The 14,156-nt window shown below is 51.4% G+C and overlaps 1 protein-coding gene across 2 annotated transcripts in view; it reads right to left on the bottom strand.

The window, feature by feature from the left end:
* Positions 1 to 3,020: 3,020 nt before the first annotated feature.
* LOC118379967 (metal transporter CNNM4) overlaps positions 3,021 to 14,156 on the bottom strand; it is a 52,827-nt gene continuing 41,691 nt past the window's right edge. The window contains exons 6-8 of one of the 2 annotated variants that reach the window (XM_052525427.1): positions 9,380 to 9,469; positions 4,132 to 4,307; positions 3,021 to 3,932 (exon numbers count right to left, since the gene is read on the bottom strand). In XM_052525427.1, the coding sequence (XP_052381387.1) occupies positions 3,465 to 3,932; positions 4,132 to 4,307; positions 9,380 to 9,469 (734 nt within the window). In that variant the 3' untranslated portion in view covers positions 3,021 to 3,464. The remainder of the gene's footprint in view (positions 3,933 to 4,131; positions 4,308 to 9,379; positions 9,470 to 14,156) is intronic. The other variant, XM_052525428.1, reaches the window with a different exon arrangement.

A 14,156-nucleotide genomic window follows, 5' to 3' on the forward strand; every position in this document is an offset into this window, starting at 1 on the left:
AGTTCTCAACAAAATAAAATCTATAGAATATATAACATTTGACATCAAATAAATCTCTCTCTTATATATATATATATACACACACACACACACACAAAGTAATATGTAATACAAAATAAATATTACTATTTATATTTAAATAATTCATAATATAATACACTTCACATCTCTGGTAAGGAGGTGGTTCTGTGTTAAACAAACCCACCTGTTAGTCAAATAGTCAGCCTTCCAGTAATCCCACCCCCACCCCAGCCTGATAGGCCTGATTACCAGGGTCAGGTAATCAATCACTTCTAGTGTGTTTCATTCCACAAAAATCTCAAAATAAGATGCAGCCCAGGAGGTACACACAAACCCTTACTCTCCTGTTGAGCCCTTGTGTAAACAGACCCCAAACGCAACAATCGCTATCTTTAACAATCATTACTCACAACCTCCTAGTTCGGTTTTTGGGGAAATCGTCATCTTTGGAAAAAAGAAAGAACAGACAAACAAAAAATGAACCAAGATTCTCGGACTCCCTCATGAAAATGTTCCATTTGGGGGGGGGGGTTCCAAAGTCATTGCCATGGAAACTGGGCATGTGGGAGGGGAATGGGACAGAAGGTTTTTAGAGAGAACACACAGGTACAGATGTGTGGGTGAACACTAAGCTAAAAATGCATGTCTCTCTCAATATTGCTACATTTCTCTTTAAAAACATATTTTTCAGGTCACATTATGTATTTTACCCAAAACCTGAGGGCAGAGAATTAACACATACTATAAACATGCTATAGGCTGGGGTGTATATCACCCCCTCCTCACCCACATAGCTGATCCCATGCTGTGTCTGCAGCATCCGTAACGCTGACACACACACACACACACACACACACACACACACACACACACACACACACACACACACACACACACACACACACACACACACACACACACACACACACACAGAACCGTATGACAGAGACTAGATACATCACACTTGGCCTCCGCACTGCGTAACACACCAGTGCTCCTGGTCTCTTTCTCCTCCCATCTTGAGAGGAGGGTGGGAGGATAGGGGAGAGAGGAGGGTGGGAGGATAGGGGACAGAGGAGGGTGGGAGGATAGGGGACAGAGGAGGGAGGGAGGATAGGGGACAGGGGAGGGTGGGAGGATAGGGGAGAGAGGAGGGTGGGAGGATAGGGGAGAGAGGAGGGTGGGAGGATAGGGGACAGAGGAGGGTGGGAGGATAGGGGACAGAGGAGGGTGGGAGGATAGGGGACAGGGGAGGGTGGGAGGATAGGGGACAGAGGAGGGTGGGAGGATAGGGGGAGGGTGGGAGGATAGGGGACAGGGGAGGGTGGGAGGATAGGGGAGAGAGGAGGGTGGGAGGATAGGGGACAGGGGAGGGTGGGAGGATAGGGGACAGAGGAGGGTGGGAGGATAGGGGACAGGGAGGGTGGGAGGATAGGGGACAAGGGAGGGTGGGAGGATAGGGGACAGAGGAGGGTGGGAGGATAGGGGACAGGGAGGGTGGGAGGATAGGGACAGAGGAGGGTGGGAGGATAGGGGGAGAGGAGGGTGGGAGGATAGGGGACAGAGGAGGGTGGGAGGATAGGGGACAGAGGAGGGTGGGAGGATAGGGGACAGAGGAGGGTGGGAGGATAGGGGAGAGAGGAGGGTGGGAGGATAGGGGAGAGAGGAGGGTGGGAGGATAGGGGAGAGAGGAGGGTGGGAGGATAGGGGACAGAGGAGGGTGGGAGGATAGGGGACAGAGGAGGGTGGGAGGATAGGGGAGAGAGGAGGGTGGGAGGATAGGGGAGAGAGGAGGGTGGGAGGATAGGGGAGAGAGGAGGGTGGGAGGATAGGGGGAGAGAGGAGGGTGGGAGGATAGGGGAGAGAGGAGGGTGGGAGGATAGGGGACAGAGGAGGGTGGGAGGATAGGGGAGAGAGGAGGGAGAGAGGAGGGTGGGAGGATAGGGGACAGAGGAGGGTGGGAGGATAGGGGACAGAGGAGGGTGGGAGGATAGGGGACAGAGGAGGGTGGGAGGATAGGGGACAGAGGAGGGTGGGAGGATAGGGGACAGGGGAGGGTGGGAGGATAGGGGACAGAGGAGGGTGGGAGGATAGGGGACAGAGGAGGGTGGGAGGATAGGGGACAGGGAGGGTGGGAGGATAGGGGACAGGGGAGGGTGGGAGGATAGGGGACAGAGGAGGGTGGGAGGATAGGGGACAGAGGAGGGTGGGAGGATAGGGGACAGAGGAGAGTGGGAGGATAGGGGACAGAGGAGGGTGGGAGGATAGGGGACAGAGGAGGGTGGGAGGATAGGGGACAGAGGAGGGTGGGAGGATAGGGGACAGAGGAGGGTGGGAGGATAGGGGACAGAGGAGGGTGGGAGGATAGGGGACAGAGGAGGGTGGGAGGATAGGGGACAGAGGAGGGTGGGAGGATAGGGGACAGAGGAGGGTGGGAGGATAGGGGACAGAGGAGGGAGGGAGGATAGGGGACAGAGGAGGGTGGGAGGATAGGGGACAGAGGAGGGAGGATAATGGACAGAGGAGGGAGGGAGGATAGGGGATAGGGGACAGGGGAGGGTGGGAGGATAGGGGACAGAGGAGGGTGGGAGGATAGGGTACAGAGGAGGGTGGGAGGATAGGGGACAGAGGAGGGATAGGGGAAGGGTGGGAGGATAGGGGACAGGGGAGGGTGGGAGGATAGGGGACAGAGGAGGGTGGGAGGATAGGGGACAGAGGAGGGTGGGAGGATAGGGGACAGAGGAGGGTGGGAGGATAGGGGACAGAGGAGGGAGGATAATGGACAGAGGAGGGAGGGAGGATAGGGGACAGAGGAGGGAGGGAGGATAGGGGACAGGGAGGGTGGGAGGATAGGGGACAGGGGAGGGTGGGAGGATAGGGGGGACAGAGGAGGGTGGGAGGATAGGGGACAGAGGAGGGTGGGAGGATAGGGGACAGAGGAGGGTGGGAGGATAGGGGACAGAGGAGGGAGGTGGGACAGGGGAAGGTGGGAGGGGGACAGAGGAGGGAGGGAGGATAGTGGACAGAGGAGGGAGGATAGTGGGCAGGGGAGGGGGCATGGGGGACAGAGGAGAGACTGAGGATAGGGGACAGAGGAGAGACGGAGGATAGCGGCCAGGAGGATTCCCATAATGCACCTTGCTCCTTAGAATCTTTCAGTGCTCCAGGGATAGCCAACAGAACTTGAGAACAAACGGAATGTGTGTATTTATTTTAACACATCTTAACAAACCCCCCGCAGGGGTAGTTGTCAGATGGTGCTCTCGGTGTGTGCGTGACTGATGGTGTGCATGTGTGTGTGCGGGTGTTGGTGTGTGTGAGGGTGTTGTGTGTGTGTTTGTGGGTAGCTGGGTCTACGTGTGCCACCCAGGCAGTTCTGTGGTTGCTCAGAGAGCAGAGAGGTCATCTCGCTTGGCCCATTCACCCCACCTGGTCCATTCTCCTCACCTGGCCCATTCTCCCCCTGGCCTCGCAGAAGGGGGGGATTTGAGGGAGAGAGAGGTGAGGGGATGAGGCAGGTGGGGGAGAGAGGATGAGGAGGAGGAAGATGGAGGTGGGTGAGGGGTGCGTGCACCCGAGAAGGGGGAAGGGGTTGTCTTGGGCAGAGGTTTGCCTTTTATGGGCGGAGGGGTGGATTGGGGCAGGGCCGGGCGGGGATTGACTTGGGTGGGGATGGTGGTTTGGGGTAAGGGGGTACGGTCGGTGGGAGGAGGGGTGGGCTGAGGGATGGCAAGGGGGTGTTTGAAGGGTGGGGTGGCCAAGGGGAGAGGGGTGCGGGGAAGGGCTGGGGTGGTGATGGGGGGCAGGGATGCGGAGGTGCTGTCCAGGTGGGGGTGGCTCCCCTCGGGTGACTGGGGGGTGCTGTCCAGCCTGGACGCCAGCAGACCATTCTGGTACTGGGAACGAGTGATCTGAGGTGAGGAGAAGAAAGCGACAGAGTGAGGAGGAGAGAGTATAGAGAGACCAAGGCCCTGTTAAAAAACAAACCCTCACCCCAGCATGTGCGACTACTAGACAGAATAGTGCTGTCAGCATGAAGGTGACTAAGATATATGTAGAGTTATAAGCAGGTTAAAAGTCAAGGTCAGGGGTTAAAGTTGAGAGTGTTACCTTGACATACTGCAGGTCAGTAAGAGCACGTACGTAGAAGTCTGGTGTGTACTGGCAGGTGGTGAGCTGCGTGTTGCTAGCGGTTACCGAACTGCATTCTCCGGGAGCGCCATGCTCAGTGCAGCTCAGCGATGCCGAGCGGTTCAGACCACTACTGTGAGTAGGAGAGCGGAACTCTGGGATACGGAGAGGGAGAGAGAGGGTGAGCCTGGGATAATACACCTATACACATTCACACAAGAACACACACATTCACTCGCACCAACATGAATGCAGGAGAAGAGAGGAGAACATGGGAGAGGAGAACAGAGGAGAGGAGAACAGAAGAGAGGAGAACAGAAGAGAAGAGAACAGAGGAGAGGAGAACAGAGGAGAGGAGAACAGAGCAGAGCATGATTGTACAGTAGAATCTCATGGCTCTGACAGCACACACACACATACACACATACACAATTACAGGCCTGAACAGCAACACACACTCAGCAGCAGAGAGCAACAGGTATATACAACACAAACATATGGAAACACAAAGACACAGGTTGGGTATGATTGACTGATGATTAGAGGAGGAAGTGGTTATATATGGATCGGGAGTGATGGGGACCAAATCAACAGCCAGGACCAAGGATGATGGCATCATGGCTACCAATCAACAACCAGGATTCTGTGGCGTTTGATCTCCTTGAGTTTATGGCCCTGGGATCTCCTGCCATACAAACAAGGCTCTGATTGGCTTGGCGGGAGGGGGAAGGGGTCAGGACATTATGAGTGTGTGTGTGTGTGTGTTGGTTAGGGGAGGTGAGGTGGAGGAGTGTGTAGCTCGTTCCTTCTAGGCACACTTCTGAAAACATTGGATAGGTAATGAGGTCTAGCCCACCTTGTCTTTGGGTAGGCTGGGTCAAACTGGCCTCGTATTGCCTGTACCCATCTACTCTTTTTAGATCTACACAAGTGCCTAGGGGAATGGTCTAGGGAACTATCAGTTATAGGAAGTAGGGGGGGTCAGAAGTAGAGCAGTGATCATAGAACTCTACATTCTATGCTAGTGACAGGATCAGGTAGTAGTGGCGCAAGGTAGAAGATGGTCTTTAAGCACAGATCTAGGATCAGATTACCCAAAATGTAACCAGTAGGGCAATGAGAAAACATCTGAACCTAGACCAGTGGTTAAGGCAACTAGGTAGAAGGGGTCAGGGGTTAAAGGTCAGGGATGAGAGGGAGTGCCGTGGAGCGGTGGCTCCACCTAGAGCCCCATCCAGCAAGTTCCTTCCATTCTCCTTCCTTTTCCTCAATCTGTACTGTGTGGTCCAGCAGTTCCAAAGGTCCAACGAAATTGGTATCACTCATTCTAAGTACCTGACCCTGCTCCAATATCATGAAAATACTTTCCCTCCCTACTGTTCTACCTTCCATACTTCCTCCCTACTGTTCTACCTTCCATACTTCCTCCCTACTGTCCAACCTTCCTACTGTCATTTCTTCCATACACCCTTCCTACTGTCCTACCCTCCATACTTCCTCCCTACTGTCCTACCCTCCATACTTCCTCCCTACTGTTCTACCTTCCATACTTCCTCCCTACTGTCCAATCTTCCATACTTCCTCCCTACTGTCCAACCTTCCTACTGTCATTTCTTCCATACACCCTTCCTACTGTCCTACCCTCCATACTTCCTCCCTACTGTCCTACCCTCCATACTTCCTCCCTACTGTTCTACCTTCCATACTTCCTCCCTACTGTCCAACCTTCCATACTTCCTCCCTACTGTTCTACCTTCCATACTTCCTCCCTACTGTCCAACCTTCCTAGTGTCATTTCTTCCATACACCCTTTCTACTGTCCTACCCTCCATACTTCCTCCCTACTGTCCTACCCTCCATACTTCCTCCCTACTGTTCTACCTTCCATACTTCCTCCCTACTGTCCAACCTTCCATACTTCCTTTCTACTGTCATTTCTTCCATACACCCTTCCTACTGTCCTACCCTCCATACTTCCTCCCTACTGTCCTACCTTCCATACTCCCTCCCTACTGTAATTTCTTCCATACACCCTTCCTACGGTCCAACCTTCCATACTTCCTTTCTACTGTCATTTATTCCATACACCCTTCCTACTGTCCTACCTTCCATACTTCCTTCCTACTGTCATTTCTTCCATACACCCTTCCTACTGTCCTACCTTCCACACTTCTTTCCTACTGTCCTACCTTCCATACTTCTTCCCTAATGTCCCATCTTCCACACTTTCTTCCTACTGTCCAACCTTCCACACTTCCTACTGTCCTAGCTTCCATACTTCCTTCCTACTGTCATTTCTTCCACATTTACTTCCTTCTGTCCTACCTTCCATATTTCCTCCCTACTGTCCTACCTTCCATACTTCCTCCTTACTGTCCTACCTTCCATACTTCCTCCCTACTGTCCTACCTTCCATACTTCCTCCTTACTGTCCTACCTTCCATATTTCCTCCCTACTGTCCTACCTTCCATATTTCCTCCCTACTGTCCTACCTTCCATACTTCCTCCTTACTGTCCTACCTTCCATATTTCCTCCCTACTGTCCTACCTTCCATATTTCCTCCCTACTGTCCTACCTCCCATATTTCCTCCCTACTGTCCTACCTTCCATACTTCCTCCTTACTGTCCTACCTTCCATACTTCCTCCCTACTGTCCTACCTTCCATACTTCCTCCTTACTGTCCTACCTTCCATATTTCCTCCCTACTGTCCTACCTTCCATATTTCCTCCCTACTGTCCTACCTTCCATACTTCCTCCTTACTGTCCTACCTTCCATACTTCCTCCCTACTGTCCTACCTTTCATACTTCCTCCCTACTGTCCAACTTCCATACTTCCTCCCTACTGTCCTACCTTCCTACTGCCCCCACTTCCATACTTCCTCCCTACTGTCCTACCTTCCATACTTCCTTCCTACTGTCATTTCTTCCACACTTCCTTCCTTCTGTCCTACCTTCCATACTTCCTCCTTACTGTCCTACCTTCCATACTTCCTCCTTACTGTCCTACCTTCCATACTTCCTCCTTACTGTCCTACCTTTCATACTTCCTCCCTACTGTCCTACCTTTCATACTTCCTCCCTACTGTCCTACCTTTCATACTTCCTCCCTACTGTCCTACCTTCCATACTTCCTCCCCACTTCCATACTTCCTCCCTACTGTCCTACCTTCCATACTTCCTCCCTACTGTCCCCACTTCCATACTTCCTCCCTACTGTCCAACCTTCCATACTTCCTCCCTACTGTCATTTCTTCCATACTTCCTTCCTACTGTCATTTCTTACATACTTCCTTCCTACTGCCATTTCTTCCACACTTCCTTCCTACTGTCATTTCTTCCATACTTCCTTCCTACTGCCATTTCTTCCATACTTCCTTCCTACTGTCATTTTTTTCCACACTTCCTTCCTACTGTCCTACCTTCCATACTTCCTCCTTACTGTCATTTCTTCCACACTTCCTACCTACTGTCATTTCTTCCATACTTCCTTCCTACTGTCATTTCTTCCATACTTCCTTCCTACTGTCATTTCTTCCATACTTCTTTCCTACTGTCATTTCTTCCACACTTCCTTCCTACTGTCATTTCTTCCACACTTCCTTCCTACTGTCATTTCTTCCACACTTCCTTCCTACTGTCATTTCTTCCATACTTCCTTCCTACTGTCATTTCTTCCATACTTCCTCCTTACTGTCATTTCTTCCACACTTCCTTCCTACTGTCATTTCTTCCACACTTCCTTCCTACTGTCATTTCTTCCATACTTCCTTCCTACTGTCATTTCTTCCATACTTCCTTCCTACTGTCATTTCTTCCATACTTCCTTCCTACTGTCATTTCTTCCATACTTCCTTCCTACTGTCATTTCTTCCACACTTCCTTCCTACTGTCATTTCTTCCATACTTCCTTCCTACTGTCATTTCTTCCATACTTCCTTCCTACTGTCATTTCTTCCACACTTCCTTCCTACTGTCATTTCTTCCATACTTCCTTCCTACTGTCATTTCTTCCATACTTCCTTCCTACTGTCATTTCTTCCATACTTCCTTCCTACTGTCATTTCTTCCACACTTCCTTCCTACTGTCATTTCTTCCATACTTCCTTCCTACTGTCATTTCTTCCATACTTCCTTCCTACTGTCATTTCTTCCACACTTCCTTCCTACTGTCATTTCTTCCATACTTCCTTCCTACTGTCATTTCTTCCATACTTCCTTCCTACTGTCATTTCTTCCACACTTCCTTCCTACTGTCCTAACTTCAATACTTCCGTCCACGTTACTGATCTAACATAAGGTTGGTGAAACCAGTACTGAGGAAAGTAGATAAGCTATTATTCCAAGGAAGAGACCAAGGAAGAAAGGAAAGATGCATAATATACAACTTGTAAACCCTAACCTTATTGAAATAGGACCCGTCAATGGCACTAAACTGAGTAATGTTGTCCCAGACTCCTCTGCTCTGTCCTGCTGACTGGGGACAAACACACTGATGTGACCTGATGTGGCACACGGTCTGTTAGCATCACATACTGTATAGGGGCTCAGCTGTCAGCATCCGCAATTACTGGGCAGAGTAAGAACTGCACCACATCACTCAGTCCCTCCTAGTGAGAGATGACTGCAGAGGACCGGCTCGGTCACCAAAGCATGAATAATTCAACCCCACTCCACTGAGAGTGTAGTGGAGCGTAGACATGCGTTATGCTAAAATAGAGTTATTAACGAGCATTAGTGCTGCTGACTGTTATCTCGACCGGCGTTCAATGTTTAGCCAATTGTTTTATTTTTTTCAGCGTTCAGCCTGGTTTGTCCCGGCTACTGTGAGTCTGCTATCAAGATCTGGAGAAAAGCATTAGAGGATTGAGGGCCTGATTTGATTACTAAACCTTTGTAACTCCTGGTTTCCAGAGGGAATAAAACCAGCAGAGAAAGAATAGATCTTGGGAGTTAAGAGTCGTTTGGGAGTTCAAATGTTTGTGTTTTACTCTACTTAAAACAAAACACAACAGGTAAAACAAACCATTAGTTTAACTGCCCCTGTATGTAAGGGATATATATTCTAGTGGATCTCCACACTGTTTGTCTATCAGGTTGTACTTGCTGGAGCAGGGCTCTGAAGAAGAGGATGATGGGAGGGAAACTTAAATATGATTTTGGCATATAAAGTGACCCCTCCCCCTCCCCCATGTTACCCCCTCTTAGACTGGTTGGTTCTTTACCTGGAAAGCGAGAGAACAGAGAGAATCTCTTAAGGGAGAGGCGTCGTGGAGGGGGGGACGCCACTGAGGGGGAGAGAGGGGGAGTGACGGCTGAGAGAGGGGTGGGCAGAAGGGGGAGAGAGAGAGACGCTCTCGTTTACTCATCGGTAGGCAGTAACAGCACTGTAGGAGTTAAATCTGCCTCTCTCGGCCCGACTGACCTGAAGACACACAAACCTTTTTCCTTCTCAGAGCACTTTGACATGATCACCTCTATACATCATATACATTTCGTGAACAATACATTAAGTCTCTGTCTAAAATGGCACCCTATTCCCAACTATAGTGCACAAATTTTGGCCACGGTTAGCCACATAGGGCTCTGGCCTAAATTAGTGCACTACATTGAGGATAGTGTGCAATATCAGCTTCGCCCTGAGTGACTCGTCATTTTCAAAGGTCAACGAAGGCCTGCTGTCAGATTGGAGGCAGACAGACCAATGGTAGGGGCTTAACTGTGTGACATCAGACACTGATGTGAGTTGGACAGTTTGACATGTAGGCAGCAGTACACAGCATATAGCACATGCATACACATACAACAGTGACCACTATTACAGAGATATTAGACAGAGACAGATGGAGAGAGAGAAGAGAAAGGAAGACAGGGGAGAGAGAGAAGAGAAAGGAAGACGGGGGAGAGAGAGAAGAGAAAGGGAGACTGGGGAGAGAGAGAAGAGAAAGGGAGACGGGGGAGAGAGAGAAGAGAAAGGGAGACTGGGGAGAGAGAGAAGAGAAAGGAAGACGGGGGAGAGAGAGAAGAGAAAGGAAGACGGGGAGAGAGAGAAGAGAAAGGAAGACGGGGGAGAGAGAGAAGAGAAAGGAAGACAGGGGAGAGAGAGAAGAGAAAGGAAGACGGGGGAGAGAGAGAAGAGAAAGGGAGACTGGGGAGAGAGAGAAGAGAAAGGGAGACTGGGGAGAGAGAGAAGAGAAAGGAAGACGGGGGAGAGAGAGAAGAGAAAGGAAGACGGGGGAGAGAGAGAAGAGAAAGGAAGACGGGGGAGAGAGAGAAGAGAAAGGAAGACAGGGAGAGAGAGAAGAGAAAGGAAGACGGGGGAGAGAGAGAAGAGAAAGGGAGACTGGGGAGAGAGAGAAGAGAAAGGAAGACGGGGGAGAGAGAGAAGAGAAAGGAAGACAGGGGAGAGAGAAGAGAAAGGGAGACTGGGGAGAGAGAGAAGAGAAAGGGAGACTGGGGAGAGAGAGAAGAGAAAGGAAGACGGGGGAGAGAGAGAAGAGAAAGGAAGACAGGGGAGAGAGAAGAGAAAGGAAGACGGGGGAGAGAGAGAAGAGAAAGGGAGACTGGGGAGAGAGAGAAGAGAAAGGAAGAGAAGAAGGGGAGAGAGAGAAGAGAAAGGGAGACGGGGGGAGAGAGAGAAGAGAAAGGGAGACGGGGGAGAGAGAGAAGAGAAAGGAAGACGGGGGAGAGAGAGAAGAGAAAGGGAGACTGGGGAGAGAGAGAAGAGAAAGGAAGACGGGGGAGAGAGAGAAGAGAAAGGAAGACGGGGGAGAGAGAGAAGAGAAAGGAAGACGGGGGAGAGAGAGAAGAGAAAGGAAGACGGGGGAGAGAGAAGAGAAAGGAAGACGGGGAGAGAGAGAAGAGAAAGGGAGACGGGGAGAGAGAGAAGAGAAAGGGAGACGGGGGAGAGAGAGAAGAGAAAGGAAGACGGGGGAGAGAGAGAAGAGAAAGGGAGACTGGGGAGAGAGAGAAGAGAAAGGAAGACAGGGGAGAGAGAGAAGAGAAAGGAAGACAGGGAGAGAGAGAAGAGAAAGGGAGACTGGGGAGAGAGAGAAGAGAAAGGGAGACTGGGGAGAGAGAGAAGAGAAAGGGAGACAGGGGAGAGAGAGAAGAGAAAGGAAGACGGGGAGAGAGAGAAGAGAAAGGGAGACTGGGGAGAGAGAGAAGAGAAAGGAGACGGGGAGAGAGAGAAGAGAAAGGAAGACGGGGAGAGAGAGAAGAGAAAGGAAGACGGGGAGAGAGAGAAGAGAAAGGGAGACTGGGGAGAGAGAGAGAGGAAGACTAGGGGGAGAGAGAGAAGAGAAAGGAAGAGAGGGGGAGAGAGAGAAGAGAAAGGAAGACAGGGAGAGAGAGAAGAGAAAGGAAGACGGGGAGAGAGAGAAGAGAAAGGGAGACGGGGGAGAGAGAGAAGAGAAAGGGAGACGGGGGAGAGAGAGAAGAGAAAGGGAGACGGGGAGAGAGAGAAGAGAAAGGAAGACGGGGGGAGAGAGAGAAGAGAAAGGGAGACGGGGGGGAGAGAGAGAGAAGAGAAAGGAAGAGGGGGAGAGAGAGAAGAGAAAGGAAGACAGGGGGAGAGAAGAAGAAGAGGGGAGAGAGAGAAGAGAAAGGGAGACTGGGGAGAGAGAGAAGAGAAAGGAAGACAGGGAGAGAGAGAAGAGAAAGGAAGACAGGGGGAGAGAGAGAAGAGAAAGGAGACTGGGGAGAGAGAGAAGAGAAAGGGAGACTGGGGAGAGAGAGAAGAGAAAGGGAGACAGGGGAGAGAGAGAAGAGAAAGGGAGACGGGGGAGAGAGAGAAGAGAAAGGGAGACTGGGGAGAGAGAGAAGAGAAAGGGAGACTGGGGAGAGAGAGAAGAGAAAGGAAGACTGGGGAGAGAGAGAAGAGAAAGGGAGACGGGGGAGAGAGAGAAGAGAAAGGAAGACGGGGGAGAGAGAGAAGAGAAAGGAAGACGGGGGAGAGAGAGAAGAGAAAGGGAGACGGGGGAGAGAGAGAAGAGAAAGGGAGACGGGGGAGAGAGAGAAGAGAAAGGAGACGGGGGAGAGAGAGAAGAGAAAGGAAGACGGGGGAGAGAGAGAAGAGAAAGGGAGACTGGGGAGAGAGAGAAGAGAAAGGGAGACGGGGGAGAGAGAGAAGAGAAAGGGAGACGGGGGAGAGAGAGAAGAGAAAGGAAGACGGGGGAGAGAGAGAAGAGAAAGGGAGACGGGGGAGAGAGAGAAGAGAAAGGGAGACGGGGGAGAGAGAGAAGAGAAAGGGAGACGGGGGAGAGAGAGAAGAGAAAGGGAGACGGGGGAGAGAGAGAAGAGAAAGGGAGACTGGGGAGAGAGAGAAGAGAAAGGGAGACGGGGGAGAGAGAGAAGAGAAAGGGAGACTGGGGAGAGAGAGAAGAGAAAGGAGACGGGGGAGAGAGAGAAGAGAAAGGGAGACGGGGGAGAGAGAGAAGAGAAAGGGAGACGGGGGAGAGAGAGAAGAGAAAGGGAGACTGGGGAGAGAGAGAAGAGAAAGGGAGACTGGGGAGAGAGAGAAGAGAAAGGGAGACGGGGGAGAGAGAGAAGAGAAAGGGAGACTGGGGAGAGAGAGAAGAGAAAGGGAGACTGGGGAGAGAGAGAAGAGAAAGGGAGACTGGGGAGAGAGAGAAGAGAAAGGGAGACTGGGGAGAGAGAGAAGAGAAAGGGAGACTGGGGAGAGAGAGAAGAGAAAGGGAGACTGGGGAGAGAGAGAAGAGAAAGGGAGACTGGGGAGAGAGAGAAGAGAAAGGGAGACGGGGGAGAGAGAGAAGAGAAAGGGAGACGGGGGAGAGAGAGAAGAGAAAGGGAGACGGGGGAGAGAGAGAAGAGAAAGGGAGACGGGGGAGAGAGAGAAGAGAAAGGGAGACTGGGGAGAGGGGAGAGAGAGAGAGAGAGAGAGAGGGAGACGGGGGGAGAGAGAGAAGAGAAAGGGAGACTGGGGAGAGAGAGAAGAGAAAGGGAGACGGGGAGAGAGAGAAGAGAAAGGGAGACGGGGGAGAGAGAGAAGAGAAAGGAGACGGGGAGAGAAAAGAGAAAGGGAGACGGGGGGAGAGAAAAGAGAAAGGGAGACGGGGGGAGAGAGAGAAGAGAAAGGGAGACGGGGGAGAGAGAGAGAAGAGAAAGGGAGACGGGGGAGAGAGAGAAGAGAAAGACAGGGGAGAGAGAAGAGAAAGACAGGGGAGAGAGAAGAGAAAGACAGAAGAGAGAGAGAAGAGAAAGACAGGGGAGAGAGAGAAGAGAAAGGAAGACAGGGGAGAGAGAGAACAGAAAGGAAGACGGGGGAGAGAGAGAAGAGAAAGGAAGACAGGGGAGAGAGAGAAGAGAAAGACAGGGGAGAGAGAAGAGAAAGACAGGGGAGAGAGAAGAGAAAGACAGGGGAGAGAGAAGAGAAAGGAAGACAGGGGAGAGAGAGAAGAGAAAGGAAGACAGGGGAGAGAGAGAAGAGAAAGACAGGGGAGAGAGAAGAGAAAGACAGGGGAGAGAGAAGAGAAAGACAGGGGAGAGAGAAGAGAAAGACAGGGGAGAGAGAGAAGAGAAAGGAAGATGGGGAGAGAGAGAAGAGAAAGGAAGACGGGGGAGAGAGAGAAGAGAAAGGAAGACGGGGGAGAGAGAGAAGAGAAAGGAAGACGGGGGAGAGAGAGAAGAGAAAGGAAGACGGGGGAGAGAGAGAAGAGAAAGGAAGACGGGGGAGAGAGAGAAGAGAAAGGAAGACGGGGGAGAGAGAGAAGAGAAAGGAAGACGGGGGAGAGAGAGAAGAGAAAGGAAGACGGGGGAGAGAGAGAAGAGAAAGGAAGACGGGGGAGAGAGAGAAGAGAAAGGAAGACGGGGGAGGGAGAGAAGAGAAAGGAAGACGGGGAGAGAGAAGAGAAAGACAGGGGAGAGAGAAGAGAAAGACAGGGGAGAGAGAAGAGAAAGACAGGGGAGAGAGAGAAGAGAAAGGAAGATGGGGGAGAGAGAGAAGAGAAAGGAAGACGGGGGAGAGAGAGAAGAGAAAGGAAG

This window comes from Oncorhynchus keta, chromosome 9 (genome assembly GCF_023373465.1).
Source record: "Oncorhynchus keta strain PuntledgeMale-10-30-2019 chromosome 9, Oket_V2, whole genome shotgun sequence".
NCBI classification, from domain to species: Eukaryota; Metazoa; Chordata; class Actinopteri; order Salmoniformes; family Salmonidae; genus Oncorhynchus; species Oncorhynchus keta.